General features: G+C 35.0%; 1 protein-coding gene across 3 annotated transcripts in view; it reads left to right on the top strand.

Moving 5' to 3' along the window:
• The window catches only part of LOC112681176 (collagen alpha chain CG42342), a 106,841-nt gene that overhangs the window by 65,094 nt on the left and 17,705 nt on the right, over positions 1-24,042 (top strand). The window contains exons 6-18 of one of the 3 annotated variants that reach the window (XM_025551446.1): positions 1,736-1,807; positions 2,387-2,461; positions 3,481-3,534; positions 4,134-4,199; positions 7,046-7,084; positions 14,079-14,117; positions 14,657-14,798; positions 17,843-17,919; positions 20,155-20,244; positions 20,946-20,990; positions 22,176-22,208; positions 23,816-23,854; positions 23,944-23,989. In XM_025551446.1, coding sequence (XP_025407231.1) covers positions 1,736-1,807; positions 2,387-2,461; positions 3,481-3,534; positions 4,134-4,199; positions 7,046-7,084; positions 14,079-14,117; positions 14,657-14,798; positions 17,843-17,919; positions 20,155-20,244; positions 20,946-20,990; positions 22,176-22,208; positions 23,816-23,854; positions 23,944-23,989 — 817 coding nt within the window. Of the gene's footprint in view, positions 1-1,735; positions 1,808-2,386; positions 2,462-3,480; positions 3,535-4,133; positions 4,200-7,045; positions 7,085-14,078; positions 14,118-14,656; positions 14,799-15,430; positions 15,526-17,842; positions 17,920-20,154; positions 20,245-20,945; positions 20,991-22,175; positions 22,209-23,815; positions 23,855-23,943; positions 23,990-24,042 lie in introns of all 3 variants that reach the window. The other 2 variants (XM_025551452.1, XM_025551439.1) reach the window with 2 other exon arrangements.

Genomic DNA, 24,042 nt, shown 5'->3' with positions numbered 1-24,042 from the left:
ATAAACGTTTTATTTTAATCATCGATGCGGTAATAAATTGTTAAGTGCTCAGTTACGTGTTATATATCTATTTAATAATAGTATATATATATATATATTTATTTATTTATATATATATATATATATATATATATATATTATAAATAAATTTGAAAATAATAATATCAATTTATTTTCATATTTTTATTATTATCGTAATCGTGTTGAACACAGCTGCAGTGCTCAATAATTAATAATGATTTATCCATCTAATACAATATTGTAATGATACCGAAGAGAAAATGAACAATCAAGATTTTATTATAATTAAAGTTTCACTGATGCGCGTTTAAATCACAATGCAAGAACGTACGTATCGATTTAGACGTTTATTTCAGTCGCGCTGCAAGATGTTTACTTAATCATTGCCGCTGACCCGTGTTTCCGTGCGCGTGGGTTGCACGATTCCTTTTTAGGGCACTGGAAACCCGTTTTGTCACCGGACACAGGATTATAATAATAATTATAATATATTATTATTGTTTTTGATTTACACGCACACGCACGCACGAGTACAATCGTTTACGTGTACACGGATGGTAATAACATTTTGATATGGGATGAAACGAACGTTTTACGATCGCGTCGCGTTCACTTTCGTAGCGTTTCGTCTTTTCGCGCGGCGTCGCCCACATTTTCGTCCGACCACCGACAGACACGCGGACGTACGTGCAGTGTCGGTCTGATCCACCTGGGGATTCTCGGCAATCGCTAAGGACCCTGAGATTTATTCTTAAAATAGGGGCCCAATCAAGAATGGATCCATGGTTGGAGAACTGCGGGTCAAGCTATTTCGAGAGATTACTTATTAGAGTTGAAAGTGGATTATAAATGTATTCTTTGTAACAAAAAAACGATATTATCATATAATATTTGTTTTTTAAATTTATTCATAACTGTCATTGTAATAATGTATCTTATTCTATGGAATCTTACATGGGGTCCGGCATAGATATGTTTTATTTTATTATACAAGTGAACTGGTGGCGTCTATTTTTCTGAGGGGAAAGGAGGTTGGAAAATGGGGCATTTACCATTTTACCTATTGAATCTCACTCCAATATTATGTTGTTTAGAGACCCATTGTGCATTTTTTGCCGGAAGCCCAATAATGAACCAGACCGACATTGGTACGTGCAGTGAGGCGTTCGGGAAGTGCGCCTGATGTTTCCCGCGAAACCAAACCGATATCAGATTCGGACACATATGTCACGTTAAACATTTTCCATCGGCAACGGTCACGCATTACAAAACATTTTACTCGATCATTATCACAAGAACAAAGCTGTCGAGTAGATTAACGTGACCGTTGAATTATCGTAAAAGCACGCCGAAAGTATGTGTTTACATGTACAAATTCCGTACTTTACGATGGTATTCATATTACGTACACGTATTTACAATTTTTTTTTTAAACCTCTTATGCAACCCTTTTGAATTGGCCATAATTTTTCCGCCATGTCCGCCGTATCTACCTCGTGTGTAATACACGCACACAATACTGTCACCCCAACGGGTGATGACCCATTGTACGCGCATCGCTCGGCCGTTGTGGTAAAACAGCTAAAGTGCTGTGGGGCATTGTGTACACACATATTAATGCGAATTTAATATAATATATATATTTAAATCATTAATGACCGTCGAGTTGTTTTAAATGGCATTTTTCACATCAAATCGTTTTCATGTACTGCAGGGCCATCCGGGTGACAAAGGACAGAAAGGAGATTCCAGTGCACCAAATTTCGACATCTACGCAGCGGTCAAGGTAAAAAATAATAATAATATTGTAACGATATCATATATATAGTTACAGCCATAATGATAATAATGAGCAGATGATGTTTTTCACCATAACTTATTTTCCTGTTTCCTCTCGTTGGCCGTTTAATTTTTTCACTTTTACTACAATCCGGTCGTAACTTTGACCTGTTTTCGGAACACGTACTTATACGTACATGCACACACGGGTGTATTCGTGAAGAAAAAGGTTTCTATTCAGAATACGTATCCAGTTTTTTTATATGAATATTTCGTATGTACGCGATAAAAGCATATAAAGGGTCCAATATATTATACATAAATATGTATATATATAAGTGTGTGTGCGTATATATATGTATATAATTCAGCTGGTCTTTATGGAGGGGTTTACCGCGGCCAAGCAGTGTAATATATCGGACGACGCGGACATGTTTCTTATTTTTATTTAACTTTCTTCTTTCTTTATATTATTTCACATACCATGCGCGAACTGAACTCATACAATATATAAATACAAAAGATTTTATTTTTGGACCATATCTTTTTGCTTTACAAACATGACGTAACAAACCAATTATTACAGGGAAGCAGCAGTAAACGGTCTGTAACGACGCTGAGAGGAGGTACTCTCGGATACGCAGAGATCGTAGCCGTAAAGGTGAACTATTTCGATTTAGGATTTTTTTTTTTTCATTTCTTTCTGTTTTTGGTGTTTTTTTTTCGTAGATAAACTTCTTTATTTTGTTTTTTATTATTTTTTCCTCTTTCGTCATTTATTTTTATCTTTTGCAGTAGTAGATTTACTCGTGTGCAGCGATTATAATATTATTGTTATTATTATTTTTCTTTTCAACTCTTTTCTTTTTTCTTTTTCATCCCCTAGCGGTATTTTAGAAAATCAGTGGTTTGGAAAAGGACGATATAGAATAAAATATAGATACAAAAAAATAACCAAGAACTCGCGTATGCAAAAAGGTCATTTTTCTTAGAAAAATATAATAATATCTCATGCTATCTTCTTCACAGTACATTCCGGATAACATTTATATCGCGTAACTGAATTCTATAATACTTTTAGTATTTCTATCTCACGGCCGGATGTAATGTTTTTTTTCTGTTCGTATTATTTTTGTTAACCAATGTTGCGGACAGTTTAGCTATTTGATCTGTACACGTACCGTGCGTAAACGAATTTAAATTCGCTTGATGTACTTCAGATAACCTTTACAAATAACCTATGTGCCGCCTTTTTAAGAATATCACCGGTTTCGAATATTATCGTGTTCGTTACGCTAAGAAATATTTTTCTTTCCTTACGGAATAACACTACACTCGTAATATTTTAACGTTTTTTTCCCTTTAAAAATCTTCATTATACTATTTTCAGTCAACGTTCGCATCAACTTACTTTTCTTCACGTCTCGTACGTTTTAATGGTCGCCGTATGTAAATTTACGATGTATCCACTGTCGTTATTATGGCAAAATGATTTATAACACCTTTAATGAGCGTTTCTATTTTACTGCGTTAGAGCGAACGATTATAATCCCGTAATACGATTTTTTTTTCACTCCCTCGTCCTTTACCGTCCTCTTAGGTCCATTTTATTTTATTTTGCATGAAACGCTTTGTTTTTTTTTTCTTATTCATGGTAGTTGGTGGCTGGTTGATTTATAGGGTCTACAAGAACGTGGACACAACATATCGGCAGAAAGCATAGTCATGGTTAAGGTGAGTACGACATTACAACGTGCATGTTCATTCAGCCACAGATTTTAACTATAGTTCTTCATTTTCGGTCAATTGCACGACCAGGATGTAACATCATCGCGTAGTATATATAGTACAGATTTTTTTTCTCTTCCGAAACTTAAGGATATCCATTTTCGAAATAATACGATTTTATGGACACGCTATACGTTGCGAGTCGGGAACTGATTTGTAAATACCTACACGAAAAAAAATTAAAAATATAATTCTCGTTCTATCTGTGTTAAAAAAAAAAAAAAAGTGCACAAAGGAGCGTTATAATAATCACAGTATTCATGCTCGTTCGCATTTTATATATTTTCTGCGATTTACATGTTCGTATATCATATTACGAACGCTTTTATATGCATTTTTAACGATAGTATACTGCAGTATTGGTACGTAGTACACGCTGACAAATCGTTTCCGGTCTAATATTTCATCGATTTATCCGTCTGATTTCGTCAGATCGGGTTTATAATTTTTGATTTTTTCTCATATGTTTACAAATCTGGTCCCCTATGCACGTCCAATCAACATCGATTGTACGACCGCTTCATGTATCATGCCTTTATTTTTAGGGCGAGCCGGGAGAACCAGGACCACCAGGACCAGTTGGAGCACGAGGACCCGAAGGCGCAATGGGGGTAAGTTGAATAAATTCGTTTTTATTATTATTAATGCACCATGCGCACAATAGGCCATTTGAATAACTTATCGCAGCTAGAGTGTTTTATAAATGCACTGATATACTGCGCGACAGCACTAGGGGTATCGGCGACACGGTTTATCGCGTACATCGAGCCGCAGGTGTTTTTGGGGGTGGGGGTGCACAAGTGATGTACTTGCTCAGAACAGCCGACATCTGTTCCAAAAACCATATGGTCAGTTAAAAAAATACGATTCTTTGTTATCGCTAAATATACAATATCCGGTGCAATTGACAAAAATGTTTGTTTATTTGTTGCATAAAAACCTTCTGCAACTACATTGCATACATTACTGTAAAAAAAAATACCGCAAGGTCGAAGATGTACCTACTTATTTTGGTATATCATTTCGTGTACATGAACTCTTATATTTCCGTTGAAAATAATGTAAAATCGATGGGTGTACGTACTACCCGACATCGTTTTCCGCCGATACGGCTAAGCGGTATAACACATAACGTGTATGCCGAACAGTCCACGGGTAACGGCTAAAATGTGGACAAAATATGCACCCATAATATTATGTTTACATAATTTATGCATAAAATTAGGTTCGAAAAACCGAATGACAGTACAGTATGTCGGAATAGCGACGTTTGTTCAACCCGAATTCGTCCATTTCTTCAGGCTCCAGTCACTTATCCAGACACGAATATAAAAATCAAAAACCTTTATCACACAAACTACTGCGGGTATCGGTGACTTATAATAATATTATAAGTTCACCGATATATATATATATAACATATTACGTTTTACTCTTAAACAAAATAGATTTTTCATGATTGTACCATAGAGTTTACTGGGTGTAGCTCGATTTCACTATACGCCTATACCATATGTATCATATACATATAGTATATACATATACACATATATATATATATATACGGATATGGTATAGCTGAAATATGTAATTAGTTTTTATCTATTTTTCATCTGAAAAACGATTCGAATACTAAAATTGTTATTAATACCAGAATACCGATCAAGTACAATTTATATATATATATATATATATATATAGCCTAATTAATCAAAGTATTTTGAATATTTTATTTTTTCTAATAACATTTAGATCGCATTATTTTATTTATTTTTTGCCTCCATTGTTATGTGTTTAACAATTTTTCGTTGTAAACAATGTGTTCATTAATTTTCATCATCGAGCTTAAATAAAACATTTTGTCAAAGCTATAAAAAGTACAACATGATTTTAACAAAAATTACACTCGGGCTAATGATATTAATTTGTTTTGCATATTTTATTTAATTGCGAAACGGTAAATTTTAATTTTCAAACTATTATAATTATAATTTTTTTTAATATGAAATTTTAATTTAGATAATGATAATTATAAATAATAATTTATAGTAATTGCTTAGTGAAAAATGTACTTTTTGTACTTAATGTTTAAATACAAATGAACACTGCGATGTGTGCTTAATGCCGAAAAATTATTTTTGAAAAAAAAATAATATTACACATTTAATGTACAATGTTATCTTTACATACGTGGTATGCAGGACCATCCCTCAGGCAGAACGAACAGGGTCTTGACTCCGGGCATCGCGCTTAGCGCTGCATTTGCAGGCCTCGCGTTTTCATAAATCATTTTTAAATGATAAATTGTTTCCGATCTAAAGTTATTGAGCAGAAGAACTGTTAATAGAAAAACATTTTTGATTATGAAAGTTTTAGTGCATCATTTAATTCTACTAGTGGAGATAATTTAAAAAACTAGTATTTTTTTTCCAATTCTTGACCAGAGAACTTTTTTTGTAAGTAGATGATTTAAATAATTGAAATAATTTTATAATTATTTTAATTTTTTATTTGGTATTGGGAGTATTTTTGCAGCGTTAAGAGTATTATATTAATTATATCTGTATTTATAGCTACAGCTGAACGACCGTTTTTTGAAGTTAAAATTAATAAAAAACCTAATTTTATAGTAATTAATCACAAGAAAAAATAACAAATTGGCTATCATAGCAAACAAAAAAAAAAAATTACTAAAAATATTGAATTTTATGTCACTATATATTCATTTACTTAAAATAAATCAAGAAAAGTTATGATATACCTAATAATATAATAAGTTTTTGAATATTAGAACGTTATTGCTATACAGTTATTTTGTATGTATACCATATATATTTTTTACTTCCATTTAGAGGTTTATAATAGGTGTTTTAAATTTTGTAATTTGATTGTTCTAGTTACTTACATTGAATGTATGAATTCGTAGCTACTCGAATATATATATTTTTTAACAGGTGTTTCGATAAAACGGACTTAAAACATTTTGAAGGAATAAAATATATTTTTAGTTTATAAATGTGTCGTCGATCAAGATATAGGATTAACAATGGCATCGGTGGGGTGAGAGAGGGGGTAACGAATGTTTCTTTTTAAAAGGTCCCGAAAAGAATATTCGACCTAGACCCCGTAAAGTGCAGGGACGACCATAGCGGTGTGCCATTATACCCGCGTGTACCCATGTGTAACATCCATAGTGGTAACATACGTTACAGCTGTGTACCAGAGTGGTTTAACGTACGAAACAATGTTATTTTTTGCTAAACCATTTAGTGTACACACTCGTATGTATGTGATTATTCTGTACACGATCGTTGTTGCAAATCGATGGCGCGTTTAACAACTAAAAAACGTCGCCGTGGTCGTCGGAAGTTCGAAACTGTAGCCGTAATGCGACTCCATCAGCCCGTAATTCTCGTCGCTTTCAATTTAAACGTTAATTCATTTTCATTAATTACAGGTGGAAGGCAAACAAGGACCACCCGGCGCTCCAGGATTGGTGAGTACACTTTGCCGCAGTATTGCACACGTGCACATAATGTTATGTGTGTGTATCTATTCACGTCTCTTTGAACGTAATACGATATATATGCGTATGTGTGATATATTTGTGTAATTTATATACAACAAACGTCCGAGTTTTCACTTAGCTTTCACGAGTATACCGACTATGATACTACCACCATACGGCATACATGTCCCACGTACAAAGTCGTGTCACGCGCACTCGACTCGTACGTACGATTTTCCACAAATTTTTTCCACGTGCCTGCCCATCGATTTAAACGTAAATAAAACACTCCGTTCGTTCGAATGGTAATTGTAAATAATAAACGTTATCTGGAATGCACAGTATTAAATGTATTTTTTCTTTGTAAAAGGTTTTTCGGGTGCAGGGAATCAAATTTGTCGAACCCATCTCAAATAAAATTACTAGGCCATAATACCATGGTTTTAGATACACTTCTTGGCCATTTTTCTGTCTTGCGACGCAGGAGCGTCCGGAACAGTGGGATCTAATGAAACTATTATGTTCTTTAAGAGACTCTCACTTACGAACGGATAATTTTCTTTAGCTGAGGAGGTCCTTGGGGGACCAAGGAAATATTAAATGTTCTTCTGTTCATACTTTTATTCTTACCAAACCGTGCTTGTAATAAATTAAACAATCATATACTAAAAATTAATCATTTTTAGTTTTTCAACTCTCGCGAATAAAAATAAAGGTCTGGCTATAATTAATAAGAGTACGAGTACTATTATGTTGGCGAACCGTAAAATATTTATTTTTAAACAAGATGCTATAGTAGTAAATTACAAACAATTGTAATTAATCGTTTTTAATTGATTATTTTGATGACGTGTAAGCATAAAAAATAGGTAATAGGTATTTTTTTTATTACGGTATTTTAGCATTCGACAATAATTTCTGTGTCCTGAGGGTGTCTTTTGAGTTTATTATGAGCTTACAGTGCGGGACCAATTTGTTCTTTGCGGACCACTTCAAACATCTTCCACAACACTAAAAGTCTAACGAGTCGTAAACAATTCGTACACTCACATACAATAAGATATTATATTAAGGAGTCCTCGACGGTGAACTTTTATCGCGAATACTACGAAAACAATTGTTTGAAGAAATAAAAATGAAAACATTAAATATATGTACACAAGTACTAAAATAAAGCTACGTGGGTTTCTGAGAAAGTGCAGATGACAGACATACTTGATCGCTTGTCACTTATCGCTGTCCCTTCTCCTTCAAATGGCGCTTCTGGCCACACATTTTACGAAGATAACAACTCGGATACTGAACACAAATCCGATGACGCCATTTTATAATTACAATGAAATCACAACATAATACAGAGAGTATTACTTCATGATTATCCTCATCAATAACGTTTTTCCATGATCAAATTCTAAATTTTCATATCGTTACACTTCTATAAATCGAAAATGTTTATTTATCCGAGTATTTCAAAACTCTATTTTCCACAAAATTCTATTGAAGCTATGCGTAGGTATGCCTTTTAAAGGAAAAAATTTTGATAAGATGATTGTTCAGAAATATGAGGTCTGAAAATCGGTTGTATTTGATGAATGTGAAAACGAGACGTAGCAAACGAAACCGAGTTCGATAGCACTCCGAAAATCGTGAAAAACCATTCGCGTTTTTCTTTCAGAGCATAATAATTATAGATCGGATTCAAAAAAATTGTCGTTTCGCAGTAAAACTGATCGAAACCTGATTACTGCAGGTTTGCAGCAAATACGTGACACGGGACACTGTATACGTAGACGGACAATTTTTGCTCTTTTCGTCCGACACATTCGACCTACAAAATAATCACGCGGAAAGATTCTGGGAAGACCAAGAATTCGACGAGAAGATATTATAAAAAAGGATGTTGAACAGTTAGGAGGTGTTTCCGGTTGGAGAAATCTAGCATTGGATAGAGAAGGATGGAAGCTTGGTTGTGAGACGGGATAGTCTTAAAGGCCCAATAAATCCAAAAATAAAAAAATAATAATCACGTGGTCCACGTGTTGCGCGGTTGATGGCAAAATAATTAACGTTTCCGCGGATCAAACGAGGAAGGGACACTGATGCGCGTGCGCACGTGCACAAAGAGTTCTTCGCGATCGTGCGGGTAAGGCTAAAGTAAATACACGGACCACAAGTTCGGATTTCGCGTATCGCGTCCTATGGGCTTGAAGCCGCCGCCGCTGGAAAAGAAAAAAAGAGCTTGTTTGCACAGAAGACGCGGCGGCGACGTAACGGTCCTCGGAACATGTACACGAATAAGCGAATGAGTGCGCGGAGAAGAGCAGTGGTGGCGTGTACGTACGCATCGGTGAGCGAACGTCAGGAGAACAGTTCTATCACAACGACCCCAACGTCGGAAAATATTTACTCAGTTGCGGCTGAAAGAGGGTCGGGCCAACGGGGTGGGAAATTACGGGAGAAACCGAAAACATCGTCGTCGTCTCGTTTTCGTGTCTTTTTGTATACGCATATACAAGTAAAATAAGGGGTGAGTATGCGGGAAGCACGTTTTTCGCACGGTCTGCGCGTACCAAAAACAACATTTATACATATTTATTTATGTACGCAAGTCTTTCTACCAAATGCGCCTTGGCTAATAGTCGGATAATTTAATTTTCGCACAAGTTTACCGTCCCCCCCACCTATGTGTTTAGTTAAACATCCGTACAACTTTTAGCTAAACGCTTCTAGGCATTTAACTGAATGCCCATCACGAGGCAATTAATAATAATGTATGCAACGTTTCCGTAAAATCTTAAGCTAAATTCCTTTTTTAATTATTTATTATTATTCTATGACTAATATGACTATTATTGCTATTATTATTTCTATAACTCGTAAGTTATATTGTCATTGTTCATATGTCGGGTGTCTTATATACGTATTATGTTACCGGCAAAGTGTTGAATGTATATTATGCTAAGGTAATCTATACGATTCCTAGGATTTCTATAGAATGACAATCCCATATTAGGTAAAGTATGAAATTTAGAATAGTATTTAAACGGAATACGTTTAACGTTTATTTATTACCGCATATAGTTGATGCATGTCATTTTGAATTGCATAGAATATTGTTTTCTTTTAAATAAAAATTTTTTTGATTTCACATTTTGATTTGTACGTGCATTTTCAAAACCTTGTACAGCCCCTGTAGACTGTTGGGTTGCTATTGTCCGTAAAGCAAATGTACTTTCCACTGAAACTTCGCCAATCGTTATTAAATTTTTTTGGCATATTGTAAATTGAGACCTTGAATATAAAGACTTTAAAAGCCCTCCCCTAGTCCCTAAACGATAATACCCATGTAGTTAGTTGTAATAAAGTGAAACTATTGTAAATAATAAAATATTAATGACTTAATAACCATGTATTATTTTATCTCTATAACAATAGCTAAAATAATTCAAGCATCTCCACGACCTTTGTCGACATTGGGTACTGGAACTTGAACTGTGACATCCACTTTTGCTGGTTGAAGTTTTTTATGTGACCATGTTTTCATTTTTATTGATTTTCAAGATTTAGTTTAGCCTTTCTTCAATTTCCTATTACATTTGCATTATTTAATTGCAGAGTTGTTGGTATTGGGACTTCTAACTTTTCTATTGCGATAGTATTATCATTTTCGGGAAATATTGAATTACCATTTATCAGTTCATTTCTTTCAAATATATTCTAATTTTGTTCTTCAATTTTTTAACTGAAAGTTTTCTTTGGATAAATTTGAAGTGCTAAGTCGGACTTATAATGTTTCATGTTTGATATTTGTTCATAATATCACTAGATAAAAACTAAATTTTTTCGATTTTTGTCTAATTCGGTATATAAAAGTTCAGACATCTTTAAACACATATGTTAACACGACGAACAGTTAAAAATAAAATATTTACTCGAATAATTCGTACCGTAGAATATAATAATGATAATTAGTGTCATGTGCGATAGTTGTTAAGATAATAATTATTGATCACTATTGGTATATTTAGTGAAATCGTCTAATGTACTCTACGCAAAAATACACTACTGTAGTAATATATAATTTTGTATTACTTTTATACATTACCTGCTTGAGGTTCGGCATTCTATAGATTATCTAGTCATTATATAAATGTTATACTTTTCCGGCTCATTTTTGGTATTTTAGAGAATTCCGGATTCAACATTTTGCTGGTAACACATACAAGTATATTATTGAATTACGAGAAATTTCGTTATGTGATTGTACTTAAAGATGTCTAATTTTTTTTTTTTTTATTATTTGCCTAGCTCATAAATATTTAAAAATACGAGTGACCAGAAGTGCCACTAAACGCCAAAGCGGTTTGTAAGATCGCATGTAATTCTCTGACTTGTTTTCCTACCAGCGTTTGGTAAAATCACTGGTTCGACTGCAGACTTGTGCCGACCACACACACGGACCGTGGCTGCAACGTGTGGGTGTGTGGCGTTAAAATCGTTATCAGGTCGTTAATGGGAGTAAAACGTAACACGCGTGTAATTAATATTGACGGTCGGGTGACTGAAGGGCTTATGATATATTATAATGATTTATGCGTGCGACGCTCTCGGAAAACATATACCTCTCCGTGCTTCCCCAGTCCACTATTTCAGCGTATTAAACGCTCGTATGATTGTACATTTTTTTTTTAAGTTTTTAATTTTGCCGTACACAGTTGTCATTCACACGCGTTTAACACGGTGCAACATTTTTTATTTTATTCCCTTCGGTACTCCGAAGCCACTGCCCAGTTGCGATGTTTCACAGAAAGGCGCCATTGATTTCGACGGTGGCGCAGGTTGACGAGTCTATAATCCTGTAGAACTTGACAAGTAATTACCGTAAATCAACAATGGGGTTTTCAATGAGATGACTCTGGTGCCTGCTAATATTCTCGGTCTTAGTAGCTACGGTTATTTTTATTTTTTTATTTTTTTTACTTATAACGATCACACGCCAATCGTAGTTTCAATTAATACGTCGATAAGAAAGATAGTTAGCACTTGTTGCGATAGCAAATACTCATAACGTTGCGATTACGATTTGTTCAAAAAACGACGCGTTCAAAAACGATATACCGGTAGTATCATCGATGCAGCATTGGTTCTTCCGAAAACTGATCCAAACTGCTCTAGATGCATCCAGATGGCCCATTTTTTTGTCGAATCATCTCTGCTGTCCATCATTGTACGAACACTTGTCATCTACAGACTGGTCGTAAATCTAGATTCTGTGACTTACGAGCTTATAAGTTGAGGTGTTTGTTTGAAGTAGGTATTGATTTATGTCTTAAATATTGCACAGATGTGCCGGTTTCTATCATTATATCACTTCATAACTGTTCATAGATTAATGGTTGTGTAATTATTATGGGAATCGGTCGGTCCCTATATTGTAGTATGACCACTAATAATTCTATAATGAGTTAGCGCTATCTGTTCTTCGTCATTCCAATGTACACTGGTGGTAGTGGTGACCTGCGTTGCAATTGTGACGTCGGACGAATCGTTTTTTATGAACATTTTATTTTCCTGTGCGTATCAGCCGCCAAGAAAACATTCCTAAGCCAAATTTAACAAAATTTAACTGTTTAACTAAAAATTCGATTTCATCGTATCAGTGTACTTGGTCCATCACTTTTATGTACAAACGAATATTAAAACATAAATATATTTCCCAGCTCTATTTGGATCAGTTCAAGTTGATGGTTTTTTATTTACGCCAAATATTATGTACAACATTTGAAATCTTATTATACAATTTGTCGCTTTATAAAACGTAACCGTACGCTGTTGCAATAGATATACAGATAGATAAATTTACAAGTGTGTGTATCAATTCAAACATAAGGTATCGTTGCAATAACAACGAAAAACGTGCCGAAGTTTATCCTGATATATTTCAAAACTTAGCGGATTTTGATACAACCGCTGTTTTTCATTTTTATTTATGTGAATTAAAAAAAAACCGTTTCAATGCACCTAATTTTATTAAAATAGTTTTAAACAATCATACTAATTAATAGTTCATATTTTATAGGGTTAATAATTATATGATAATGATAACTGATGGAGGTATAATTTAGAGTTGAGAATAGGTCTTTACCTCTTGATTTCAATTTTTCTTTGACTGTTATGAGATAAGGAATTCAAATTCGCAAGCGTCTATTGGAGGTTTTTCTCCTTGGATTGTAATGGTGGATTTTGTCCGATTCTTTTAGTTTGGCAAGGAAAAATTTTTATTGAGTTCTATCCAAGTGTTTACGAGGAAACATTTTTGGAATATTACTTGATAGAAGCCGGTTTTCAACGGTATAAACAACGGCTATTAACAGTTTTTTATTGTTAAAAATTGATTTCCATCAAGTAGAATGCAAAGGATTACAGTGAAGTTTAGTGGCCGCGTCCACGTAAGCACTACCAATTTTGACAATATTGAATAACGTGTATTCTAAAATCAATGACACAACAATATCGCAGAGTCCATGACTAACAACATTGCTGCGACTGATAAAATACACAAAAACTTAAATTTTACCACTTTCATACCCGTACATGTACGCCGTATAAAATACACACAACCGTTGACGTTATACACAAAACAGTGAAACATTCACTCGTTTGCGGTCACTGTAAATTATGTTTTTGTAGTGGTTCTATAATATAAGGTATAATTAATTTTTATCATGCGTGATATCGGCATTAAAACGTATGTAATGCACACACATACAATGATAAAATGATACATGTTATAAATACGTATACTTATAACGGTCTTATTCGTGAATAATTTAATTCAGCCGGATTTAACAATCCTGCACGACGCGTAATATTACAGGTTCAATATTTGTCTACGAACAAAACAGTGACAGCATGCTATAATATAAATTATAATAACTTGTTTTTTTTTTTTAATTTTTTTTTTTATTTGTTACCCTAATAGGTTGGACCAAAGGGCGACCGAGGAGAACAAGGGCTGCAGGTACGGGTATTTTGATATTATTATTTTTTTTTCTATGAAATATATTATATACTGATAACATCACGTTGTTAATTAATATTCAATAAATGTTATATTTCATTAACGGAACTCAAACACAATAAAGCAAAAGAACGTGCTCGTTAAAAAGAATAGAGTGTTTGCATTTGAAAGTGAAGGGGATAATTTAAACGAGACCGCGTTTATTTTGAGATTTTAAAAACGTGAACGTTTCATTACTTCACCATGTGTTTATCTTTGAATAGCATTGAATTCTGGTTAAAAAGTATAAAAAAAATTATTTCCATCAAATCATGTTCTCTAATTATAATGCATTATATTTGATTCATAAACATTGATACTAAAATGTGTCAAGAAATTGTTTTTACTTTTATTCTTATAAGACCATCGTTGCATGTGACCACCTAAATAGATAAATAAATAAAACATTTATATTTCTAATGATTTATTATGTGCAGAAATTACAAATGGTTCAGTTTGTTTATGTGTTCATAGTACATTTAATGTATTATTTTTCTTAGGGTACACCTGGTCTACCCGGACCAATCGGTGAGAAAGGCGAGAGAGGTGACAAGGGCGATCGAGGATTAACGACGACACTAAAAGGCGACCAATTCCCAACTGGCATCATCGAAGGACCTCCAGGACCACCAGGACCACCTGGTAACGATATAGTTGTCGATAATACTTAATAATATTTTTTAACAAGATAGTTGTACATTTGTTCTGCATAATAATGCCGTTTTGAGTGCTACCATTTAGAAGTAGTGATAATTTCCCGTATTCATGTGTTTATATTAAATACTATGCTTTCTGACAGACTGAGAAATACAATGTGATTTCCAAGTAGACATAGTTAGACTTAAAATTATTATCTTCTGCAGCAGCAATTATAGATCGAATAGGCAATGATAATAATGACTTACAATTTCAGGGAGAATCGTTTATTTTCTGCAGTTCTAACTTGGGCAGTGGGAATGTTATTTCACCATATTATTGTTATTGTGGCTACTGCAATACTTATAAGTTGGGAACATGTTTTCAGTATATATAAAAGTGTAGAAGTGTTATAATAAGTTTCTTTTTTAAAATTAAAAACATTTTGATACGTATGCATAAGTAGATTTGCGTCCATCATTAAAACCCCGTGGTTTCGTACGGACATCATCAGATAGTTCATAATGTAGTAGTAGTATATATTCGATAGTTATAGGCAATAGTAGTATTTGTATTATACATATGTAGAGTAGTATTGATGACACATATGTTTTGTACGTTGCTTTATCGTTTTCAAGGTCCAATCGGTTTGAACGGCGATAAAGGCGATGTGGGCCCTGTGGGGCCGCCGGGACCTCCGGGCGAAAAGGGTCGAGGAAAGAGAGGAAAAAGGGTAAAGGAATTTAAGAAAAGAAACTATACAACACGTTTGATATATATATATATATAATTGATCGACACCGTTTAGCATCCAGCCAATCTTACGCCGAACCCGCGCAAACGCGTATACTGTTTGTACATGGCATGCATGTGCTGAGAGAATATAATAAGACGATGGTAGTAATAGCATGCACGTTCCTCAGAGTTTCGGCAATCGATTCGTGGGTGGGTGAAAAGGGGAGAGATAAAAGGTTGTCGGCGGTCGATTGGCCTCCGGTGAATCGATGTTTCGTGTGGTATTTATCCGTCGACGAAAAGATGACTCGAAACGATTAATTATAAAATTTTTAAAATAATAAAGATGAAATAAAACAGGGGTCTGTATACGGGGCGCGATCATTTACATATTCGCATAGTACAACTGTGTCCTCACGTTATGCGCATCGTTGATTCAATCAGTGCACCGCGAATTCGCACAGGTCCCTAAAAAACGCAAACTTAATTATGTTTTGGACACGTTTGGTCAGATTTTATAACGTAATAGCTGTCTGATAGTTAAACCAGAATCGGTGTGGTACGGCTGTACGGAGGCGGGAGTTGGGTATATGGATGCCAGACACTGTATTATAATATATCCGTATACATTGGATAGAACCGTTGCTGTCCGCTCTTGAATCATGGACTTAATATCGGGTCTACGCATGCGTAAAACGTGTTCTCCTCAATCCGTTTTAACAGCTGCGGTTTCCGCTTTCGGCGATGGATTAACGATAAAAACTCTGATCACACTATGGAGTAGTAACATTTTACATTATCAAACACGACGAGTGAGTACGCCGGGCCCGCGTAGATTTTTTAGGGTTCAACATTTTCCCCCGGTACCATTGTTTTTTTTCCTCCAGGCACACGTCACATCAACTGTATAAACTTTTTTCTTCGCCTCCGCTGAGTAAACTTATTACTACAGAAGTGGATTAATCCGTTGAATCAGCACCGAATAATCAATCGACGCTTATTGTCATGAAAAAATGTGAAATCAACAAAAATACGTCCGAACATTTCATATTTCTCTTTGCGTTAACCTAACCTCGTGTATCGACCACCAAGTGACTTCCGGTGCCCCATATCAGAGCGGCTCGGTCTGTCGTCCATACGCCGCGATCCAGGCCAGAAACCATAATACGCTATTATAATATAATACGCACGTGTACGGTTTAACAAATCGCTCAGGCAGCGCTTTGGTATTACCGACGATCGCGTGTGGCTTATTTCGATTTGTGTACGCGAACGCGCAGATCCGAGTCCGGTGCCTACCCGTATCCTGCGAAAAATGGATCGTGTATTTGCATAACATCACGAAATCCTCGAACGACTCGTTGAACATTTTATTCGACCACCGGTACATACGCGTATGACCGTGTTCCGTTCGTCGGCGGATTCCGGGTCCGACGTAAAGGGACGGCGCGCGTTAATTTACACGCATACGGGGTCCAATGCCGTACGGAATAACAGTGATCGTAGGCGAACTAGAGCCCAAATATTGGGGGTGCTGAAATTGCTGAAAATAAAATAAAACAGTATTTAACTGTAATCACTATAGATCATATAGATCTGAAGAAAAAAAAACAGCAGTGTTACATTTGAACTCGGAGGTGCTATAAACCCTATTGCGCCCCCCCCTAGTTGCTCCTATGACAGTGATATACGTGTACGTACTGTGCGACGGCGCTGGCATGAAACGCGATAAATCACGTGTTATCCACTACAACTGTTGTCACGTTTGTGTGTGTGCGAGAGCATCGTGTTGCGTATATATGCGAGTGTGTGTACGAGAGGGGCTGTAATGAATATCAGCGAGTACGTATTGTATGTATTGTGAAACAGTTATGCAACTTCTGAAAATCCTCTGCATGCGTATAGTATTTATAGTATTTGCAAAGTAATGGTTGCTTGAGTAGTTAGACAATTTATTTTTTATTTTTACTGTATGTGCACGTGGTGAAAAATCTATAAGAATTACGCACTTACAACATCAGTACATCCTAGTCGTACATGAATTGTGTATATCATACGTATAAATATATTATTTTCGTTATTGTTTTGTGTTTTATTTTTTTTATTTTTTTATGTACCATTTTCTTCTTCCACGTATTACCGTCGTATACCGCATTACTGTATTATACGTGTATCGGTGGTGATAACATAAATACTTTTTTAACCATGTACGACCGTTGCGTTTCAGCGACGTTTTTTCTTTTTTTTTTTTTTGTCGTGCCAAACCGTGTGTCAAAAATGTTTTTTTATTTTTTCATTTTCCCGCTATTCTCAAGGATTACCAGGTCGCAACGGCACGGACGGTATTTCAGAACCAGGTTTACCAGGACCCCAAGGACCTCCGGGACTGCCAGTAAGTACACACGCTTGCGCCGACCGCGCGAAAAGGGATTTTTCGTGCCTGCATTACACTATTTGCGTATACACAGTGCTGTAAACTGGCACCTGGGGCAGTTGTAGCCAGTGCCCCTCCCCTTAAATGCGGCCCTGCATATACATATGATATGATGCAGACCTGAACATTGATTCAGAGGTGGATCAAGGACTGAAACACACTCGAGTGCTCGGCTGATGATAACGATGATAATATACGTATATTATCATCGTTATCGTTTTGCTCCATCGTCACTCACCCACCGTCTCTCTGAACGCTATTACGAAAGAACACTGCGCGTGTATTTGCAGGGATGATAGGTACGCCGAGGACCACGCACTGGCTCAACGTGATTTTTTTTTCGTCTGCCACCGGTGCCGTACTAATTAGTACACGTAATGACACCGGCACGCGTAGAATCTGTAGCCTGACGTTTGTTTGAACGGATAATCTAAAAATAGCACGTCCCCGCACGTGTTCGACCAATGATAATAACAATTATGTGGCGCCCCTCTCTCACTCGCAGCGGATTCGGAGGATAATGTAAACGAAAAACGGTTATAACGATCGTGTTAGACTTTGGAAAACAAATCGGTTAGAACCGGTCGCCAAACCCAGTATTTGTTGTTCTTTTCGAAAATACCGCAGCAGAGCTTATCGTGTTATACATTTTGGGGTATGTTCGAATTGCACTTATTTTAGTCGAATTGCACTTGGGTTAAAAAAAAGGTAATGGTTGAACTGCACTCGGGTAAAAAGCAGGTAGTGGTTGAACTGCACTTGGGCTCAAAAAAGTATTTAAATAAAATTATCATGCATTTGAAGGGGTTAGATTTATTTTATTTAGTTATATTTATTACCATTTAGTAATCATTAGCGTGGTTAAAAATTATTGTTTTATACATCACATTATTTAATTATATATATTTACATTATAATTGTTAAATTGTACATTATATTATACATATTATTATTATTAGGTATACACTTTTTTTTAACAGTCATATTTAATTATTGTCATTATTATAATTGTTTTTTTGTCATTTCAATCATTTTTTGTAGTAATGACTAACTGTATTCAAAAATTCTACCCTGGTAATACGCTTCTGAGTATGTATGTTATTATTATATAATATTATCAGCGTTATCTAAATGGCACGAACTAATATATAATTATATTAAATAAGTACGCTGTAGCGTTCTTCAACAGAAAGATTCCTAATATTTTTAAAGAGTTTTCCAATATAACTTTTTTTGAACGAGTGCTGTTCGACCATTACCTTTTTTCAATCTAAGTGCAATTTGACCATTTATTTGTAGGTAATAAGTGCAATTCGACTATTCCGATATTTTGGTGTTATAAACAATAATAATATCAGATTAAACAACTTGTTTTTGTTTCTGTTCAAACGAACCATGGCTATCGAACCCTTACGCGGTAGCCAAACGACGTTTACAAACTTCACAGTTGCGTCGACTTTTTGCTCGTACGTACACTAATTTTAGATCCGGTCGGTGATTTGGCGAAGACCTGATACCTTAACGTTTTTCGATCGATATTCCAGCATGCCTCTTATCTTTTGAATTTTCGTATCGGGATCATGAGAACGGGACTGTTGACGGATCACAAGCGTCTTCATATCAGTATTACACGTAAACGCAGTAAAAATCAAATATATTTTAAAATTTCTATATAAGTATTATAGAATTAACAAAAACTAGTCTGGATAAGTTCATACCTATAATATTTTGCGACACATTAGTGTTATGTTATTTTTATCACGTTATGAAATTATCGTGATTATAAAATTCGTGGTAATAATCGAAATCCTTCCAACAAGTATGTTTTATATTTAATTTTAAGGAACGCCTGCAAGTTTTAGACCGTTTTCATGTTTCCCAATTATTTTTTTACCCAATGTACTGAATTACAATGAGCATGAATACGTTCGTAATAAAAAAAAAAAAAAACTCATCGTTCGCCGTAAACGAGTTAAAACGTGATTCGCCAACATAACGTTAATAAATCAGTCGAGGCGTACCCGATGTGATAGCACAACATTGTCGTTTTACTTGATACTAAAAATATGCGTTTCGAAGATATATACCTAGTGCGTGCGCGCCTAAATGGAATTATGGTTTCTCGATATCATGTCTCATATGATTATTAAATATTAATTATTATTTTTTTCTTGTGCGTGTTCGTGTGTGTAGGGTACATCCGGTCCTAAAGGCGAAAAAGGAGATTACGGAGACATTGGACCCCCAGGTTTAATGGGACCTCCAGGCTTACCCGGTCCACCTGTAAGTATATATTATATTTTAACCAACCGACGAAGAAATCCGATATGTGTATTATTATCGTTTAATTTTATATAGGACCTTGTGTATATATTACGCGTGATGTAATAAAAAACAATATTTAAATTAGTTTTTTTTTTTTTTTATTAAACAAAATCGCAATTTACGATACTTATTTAACTGTAATGGAAATTTTGACGCGGTCGTATTAATGGTATAATATACATTTCGTTTTAAAATTTAACGGGATACCGAGAGAGCTTTTTGTAATTGAAAATATGTAATTTAAAGATTTACCGGGGTTATTAATATATTTTACTTGCAAAGGCATACACTTGAATTAATAGGAATTTAAATTCGTGAAGACGTTTAACAGTATAATAGTTCGTCGGTTATAATAATAACTTAGCTATTCTAAAAATAAAAATCGGAGCTTCGTAGATACTATCTGTCGGAATAATTTTGTTCATTTATTTATTTTGAAACGCAAACGGTATGCGAAAGAAACAACAAATTTAAAAAACCTAGTACACCAGAATTAGCAGTCATGAGTTTCGTGACCGTAAATCAATGATGACGTGCAGGTTTCACAATTTGTGTGTGCGCGAACGCATGCATATATTATTTATAGCAAGAAGAGTAAATTTTATTAGCGTGTACATGATTATATATACATTTTGATAAAACCGTGAATTTGTCAACAGGGATATCCAGGTCAAAAGGGTGACAAAGGTGACAAAGGCGAGTCGGTGAGTACGAATTATTTAAACAATACAATATTATTATATATTACGCTGTTTGTTCCCATCGTGGCGAGACATCTGTGCGTGCAGTTGAAATTATAATTTACACGTTCGGCCCTTTCGGATACATATTGTATTTTTTTATCAATCATATTAATTTACTATTGTACAGAGTTTTCCATAAAAATGGCAAAACTTGAAACAACCCTCGTAGAAAACGAAATCAACATAATCCTTCAATTGAAAACAGTATCTACATTACATGAGTATACTGTTAGGAATCTAAAAGTTACAAATATCACGTCCTAAATCTAAAGTCCGTAGCCACAGGATACTAGTGACCATTAGCAGGTATACATTTCCGAAACAGAAATATGTGCTTCAACCGACATTAACTAGTGGTAAACGAAATTGGAGTTTTCTTTTCAATAGTTTTCTCACTAAACCGCAGTATCCACGATTGGTGATGCTCTAACGACTTCGGCTCGTGCAGCGCAATTAGAATTTCGGAAAGAACCATGCACAATATCACCGTTAGATTTCACGAACACGTACAGGCGGTCATTAGGACATGATATTTTTAACCTTTTGACTATGGACGGCATATGAAAAATGTATATCCTGTTTCCGATAAGAAAAATTCGACTAACACATTTTTCGATTTATGACCATGAGAGTAATTTAAAATTTTTCCAATTTTTCCGGACCACCCGATTACATACGATGTTCGTGTCTCGCTTCGCTTCGGACGTCCAGTTTTTTTTTCGACCCAGTATTCCTCCTAATAAAACGAACACGGCTAGCTGGATGAAAGTCAACGCATGCACATAAACATTCTCAACGTTTTCTCTGCTCGAAACAGTGTGTATAAGCGAATTAGTACATCTCCGCGCGGTATAAATCATCCGGCGGCCTGTCCGCGTGCGTTCGGTCAACCGCGTATAGTATACCGCGCGCGGACCGATGATGAATTGGACGTTCTAATCTCTCGTCGGCTCGCGGCAGACGATGAAAGACCTAAGAACAAAAATTAATCGCGTCCGCGCGTTGTTGCGATGACTTTGGTGGAAACGGAAAAAATCATAGGTTCGAAACGTGCCATTAGTTGTTTAGAATGTAAGAAAATCATTCGTGAGGTTTTCGATGAACGGTTTTTTTTAATTAAAATGGTTATTTAATTATTGTTTTTAGAAGTACAACAACAAGAAGATCAGGAGACGACAAGTGAGTGGTGGTTTTTTGTTTTTTTTTAGAGTTTAACAAAACGGGTGTTCCTTTCAGTCGTTATGTTCGCGCGAAAAATAAATGTTATAATTTTTTTAGCGCCCGGATGTGATATGGGTACATATATTTGCTCCTAAACTTTACTCATAACTTCCGAAAGAAACGAGGATAAATAGCCGGAGAAAGAGAAAGAGAGAAAGGAACGTAACTTTTTTCTCCTCCTGTTTATGGTATCAATTTGGTGACATTTTTTTTGGCAATGTCTTGCACGCGCATATATTGAAAAAAACTGTATATATGAGTGACATAAAAAATTATAAGTTTCATCTGAGGCGTTAACCGTTAACACGCGGTTCCGCACTCGCAGAATTTTATCTGTTTTCGAAACTAATTAAAAAACTTCCCACCGATACAAGTATATTATGTAGTGACATTTTACACAGTTTTCGTTACGTTCATTCCTGTAAAAGAGAACAACTGAATAGATTATTAACACATTATTATACCCTTTGGTAGGGAGCAAAATATTATTGTTATATATAGTTTCTTAGAACAATCGTAAACATTGATATCGTTGTGCACAAAAACGTTGGTTTTTATTTACGAGCTTAATTTTGTTGGGAGTTTGATTAATAACACTGAAGAAAATTCTGTGCGAACAGATTAAACTGTGTAGATTAAAGGAAACGTAATATTTCAATTTTTTTTCTTTTACCTTCATAATAAATTAACATCATTATTTTTAAACGTTAGTGTGAAAATAAACACAACTGACATGACTGACTCTCTGGAGAGTTCGTGGTGAGCAATACCGTTTCGACGGGTACACGCGTACTACTGCACTAGGCACGATTTATAAGTGCAGCTACTGCGTTTGTAATACTCGTATTAGTATGTAACATGTATACACTTTTAAAACGTAGAAAAGCCTCAATTTCTTAATGATATGTTAAAATAAAATTTCGTTACACTTGACCTTTTATGTAACATGCGCTCACAGTCTTTATAATATGACCAATGACATTTATGACCCTCGACTTGATGATACTTGTGTACAGAACTCGTCTCCTAAATACGTTCATGCGTGTTCTAGAAATTCATCTCAAACTCATCGAGACGTCCCTTTTTACACCAATGTTTCTTTTTTCCCTCCTTTTAACCCTGATGTTTTTAAACTATAATCCAAAACAATGTGATTCATTTTTGTTTCTTTTTTCCATTATTATTATTATTATTATTAACTTTGGTATAAAATTATAAGTGACACTAACCCAAATATATGATATGCCTGGATTTGTAGTATCTCTTTAGAATTACAATTGAGAATTATAGAGCACGTTTTTTTATTAGCACGCGTTAAGCTCTCTCTTTTCCTCTCTCTCTCTCTCTCTCTCTCTCTCTCTCACTCTTATACTCTACTTATTTTCCTTCCAACGAATAAAATTCATACTCGGCCACCACCGTAACATGTACAGAAAACATGGTCATTTCTAAACTTGATTTTTCAAAACTGACCTTCAATAACTGCGAAATATCTAAAAACGTACCCAGAGATAACTTATTATAACCAATCGTCTAAACATTCGAAACTGTCTTTTTTTTTTTAGTTCCAAGGTGATGGTGTTTTCGAAACAGCTAACGAACCGGTGAGCATAATATTATTATTCTTATTTTTTATTGAATTTAAAATCCAATTTTGAATATTAATCTGATTTTTATTTAATCTAAACTACAGCAGCTAGTGGGGCCTCCTGGACCACCTGGACCGGCCGGATTGCAAGGTAAGTTTTTGCCTCTCGTCTTGTATTATTTATAATAACTTAATATAAACGCT

This window comes from Sipha flava, unplaced genomic scaffold, assembly GCF_003268045.1.
Source record: "Sipha flava isolate LNK unplaced genomic scaffold, YSA_version1 101_pilon_pilon, whole genome shotgun sequence".
In the NCBI taxonomy this organism is placed as follows: domain Eukaryota; kingdom Metazoa; phylum Arthropoda; class Insecta; order Hemiptera; family Aphididae; genus Sipha; species Sipha flava.
Note: the sequence above shows the minus strand (reverse complement) of the source record. Positions and strands in the feature narration are given on the sequence as shown.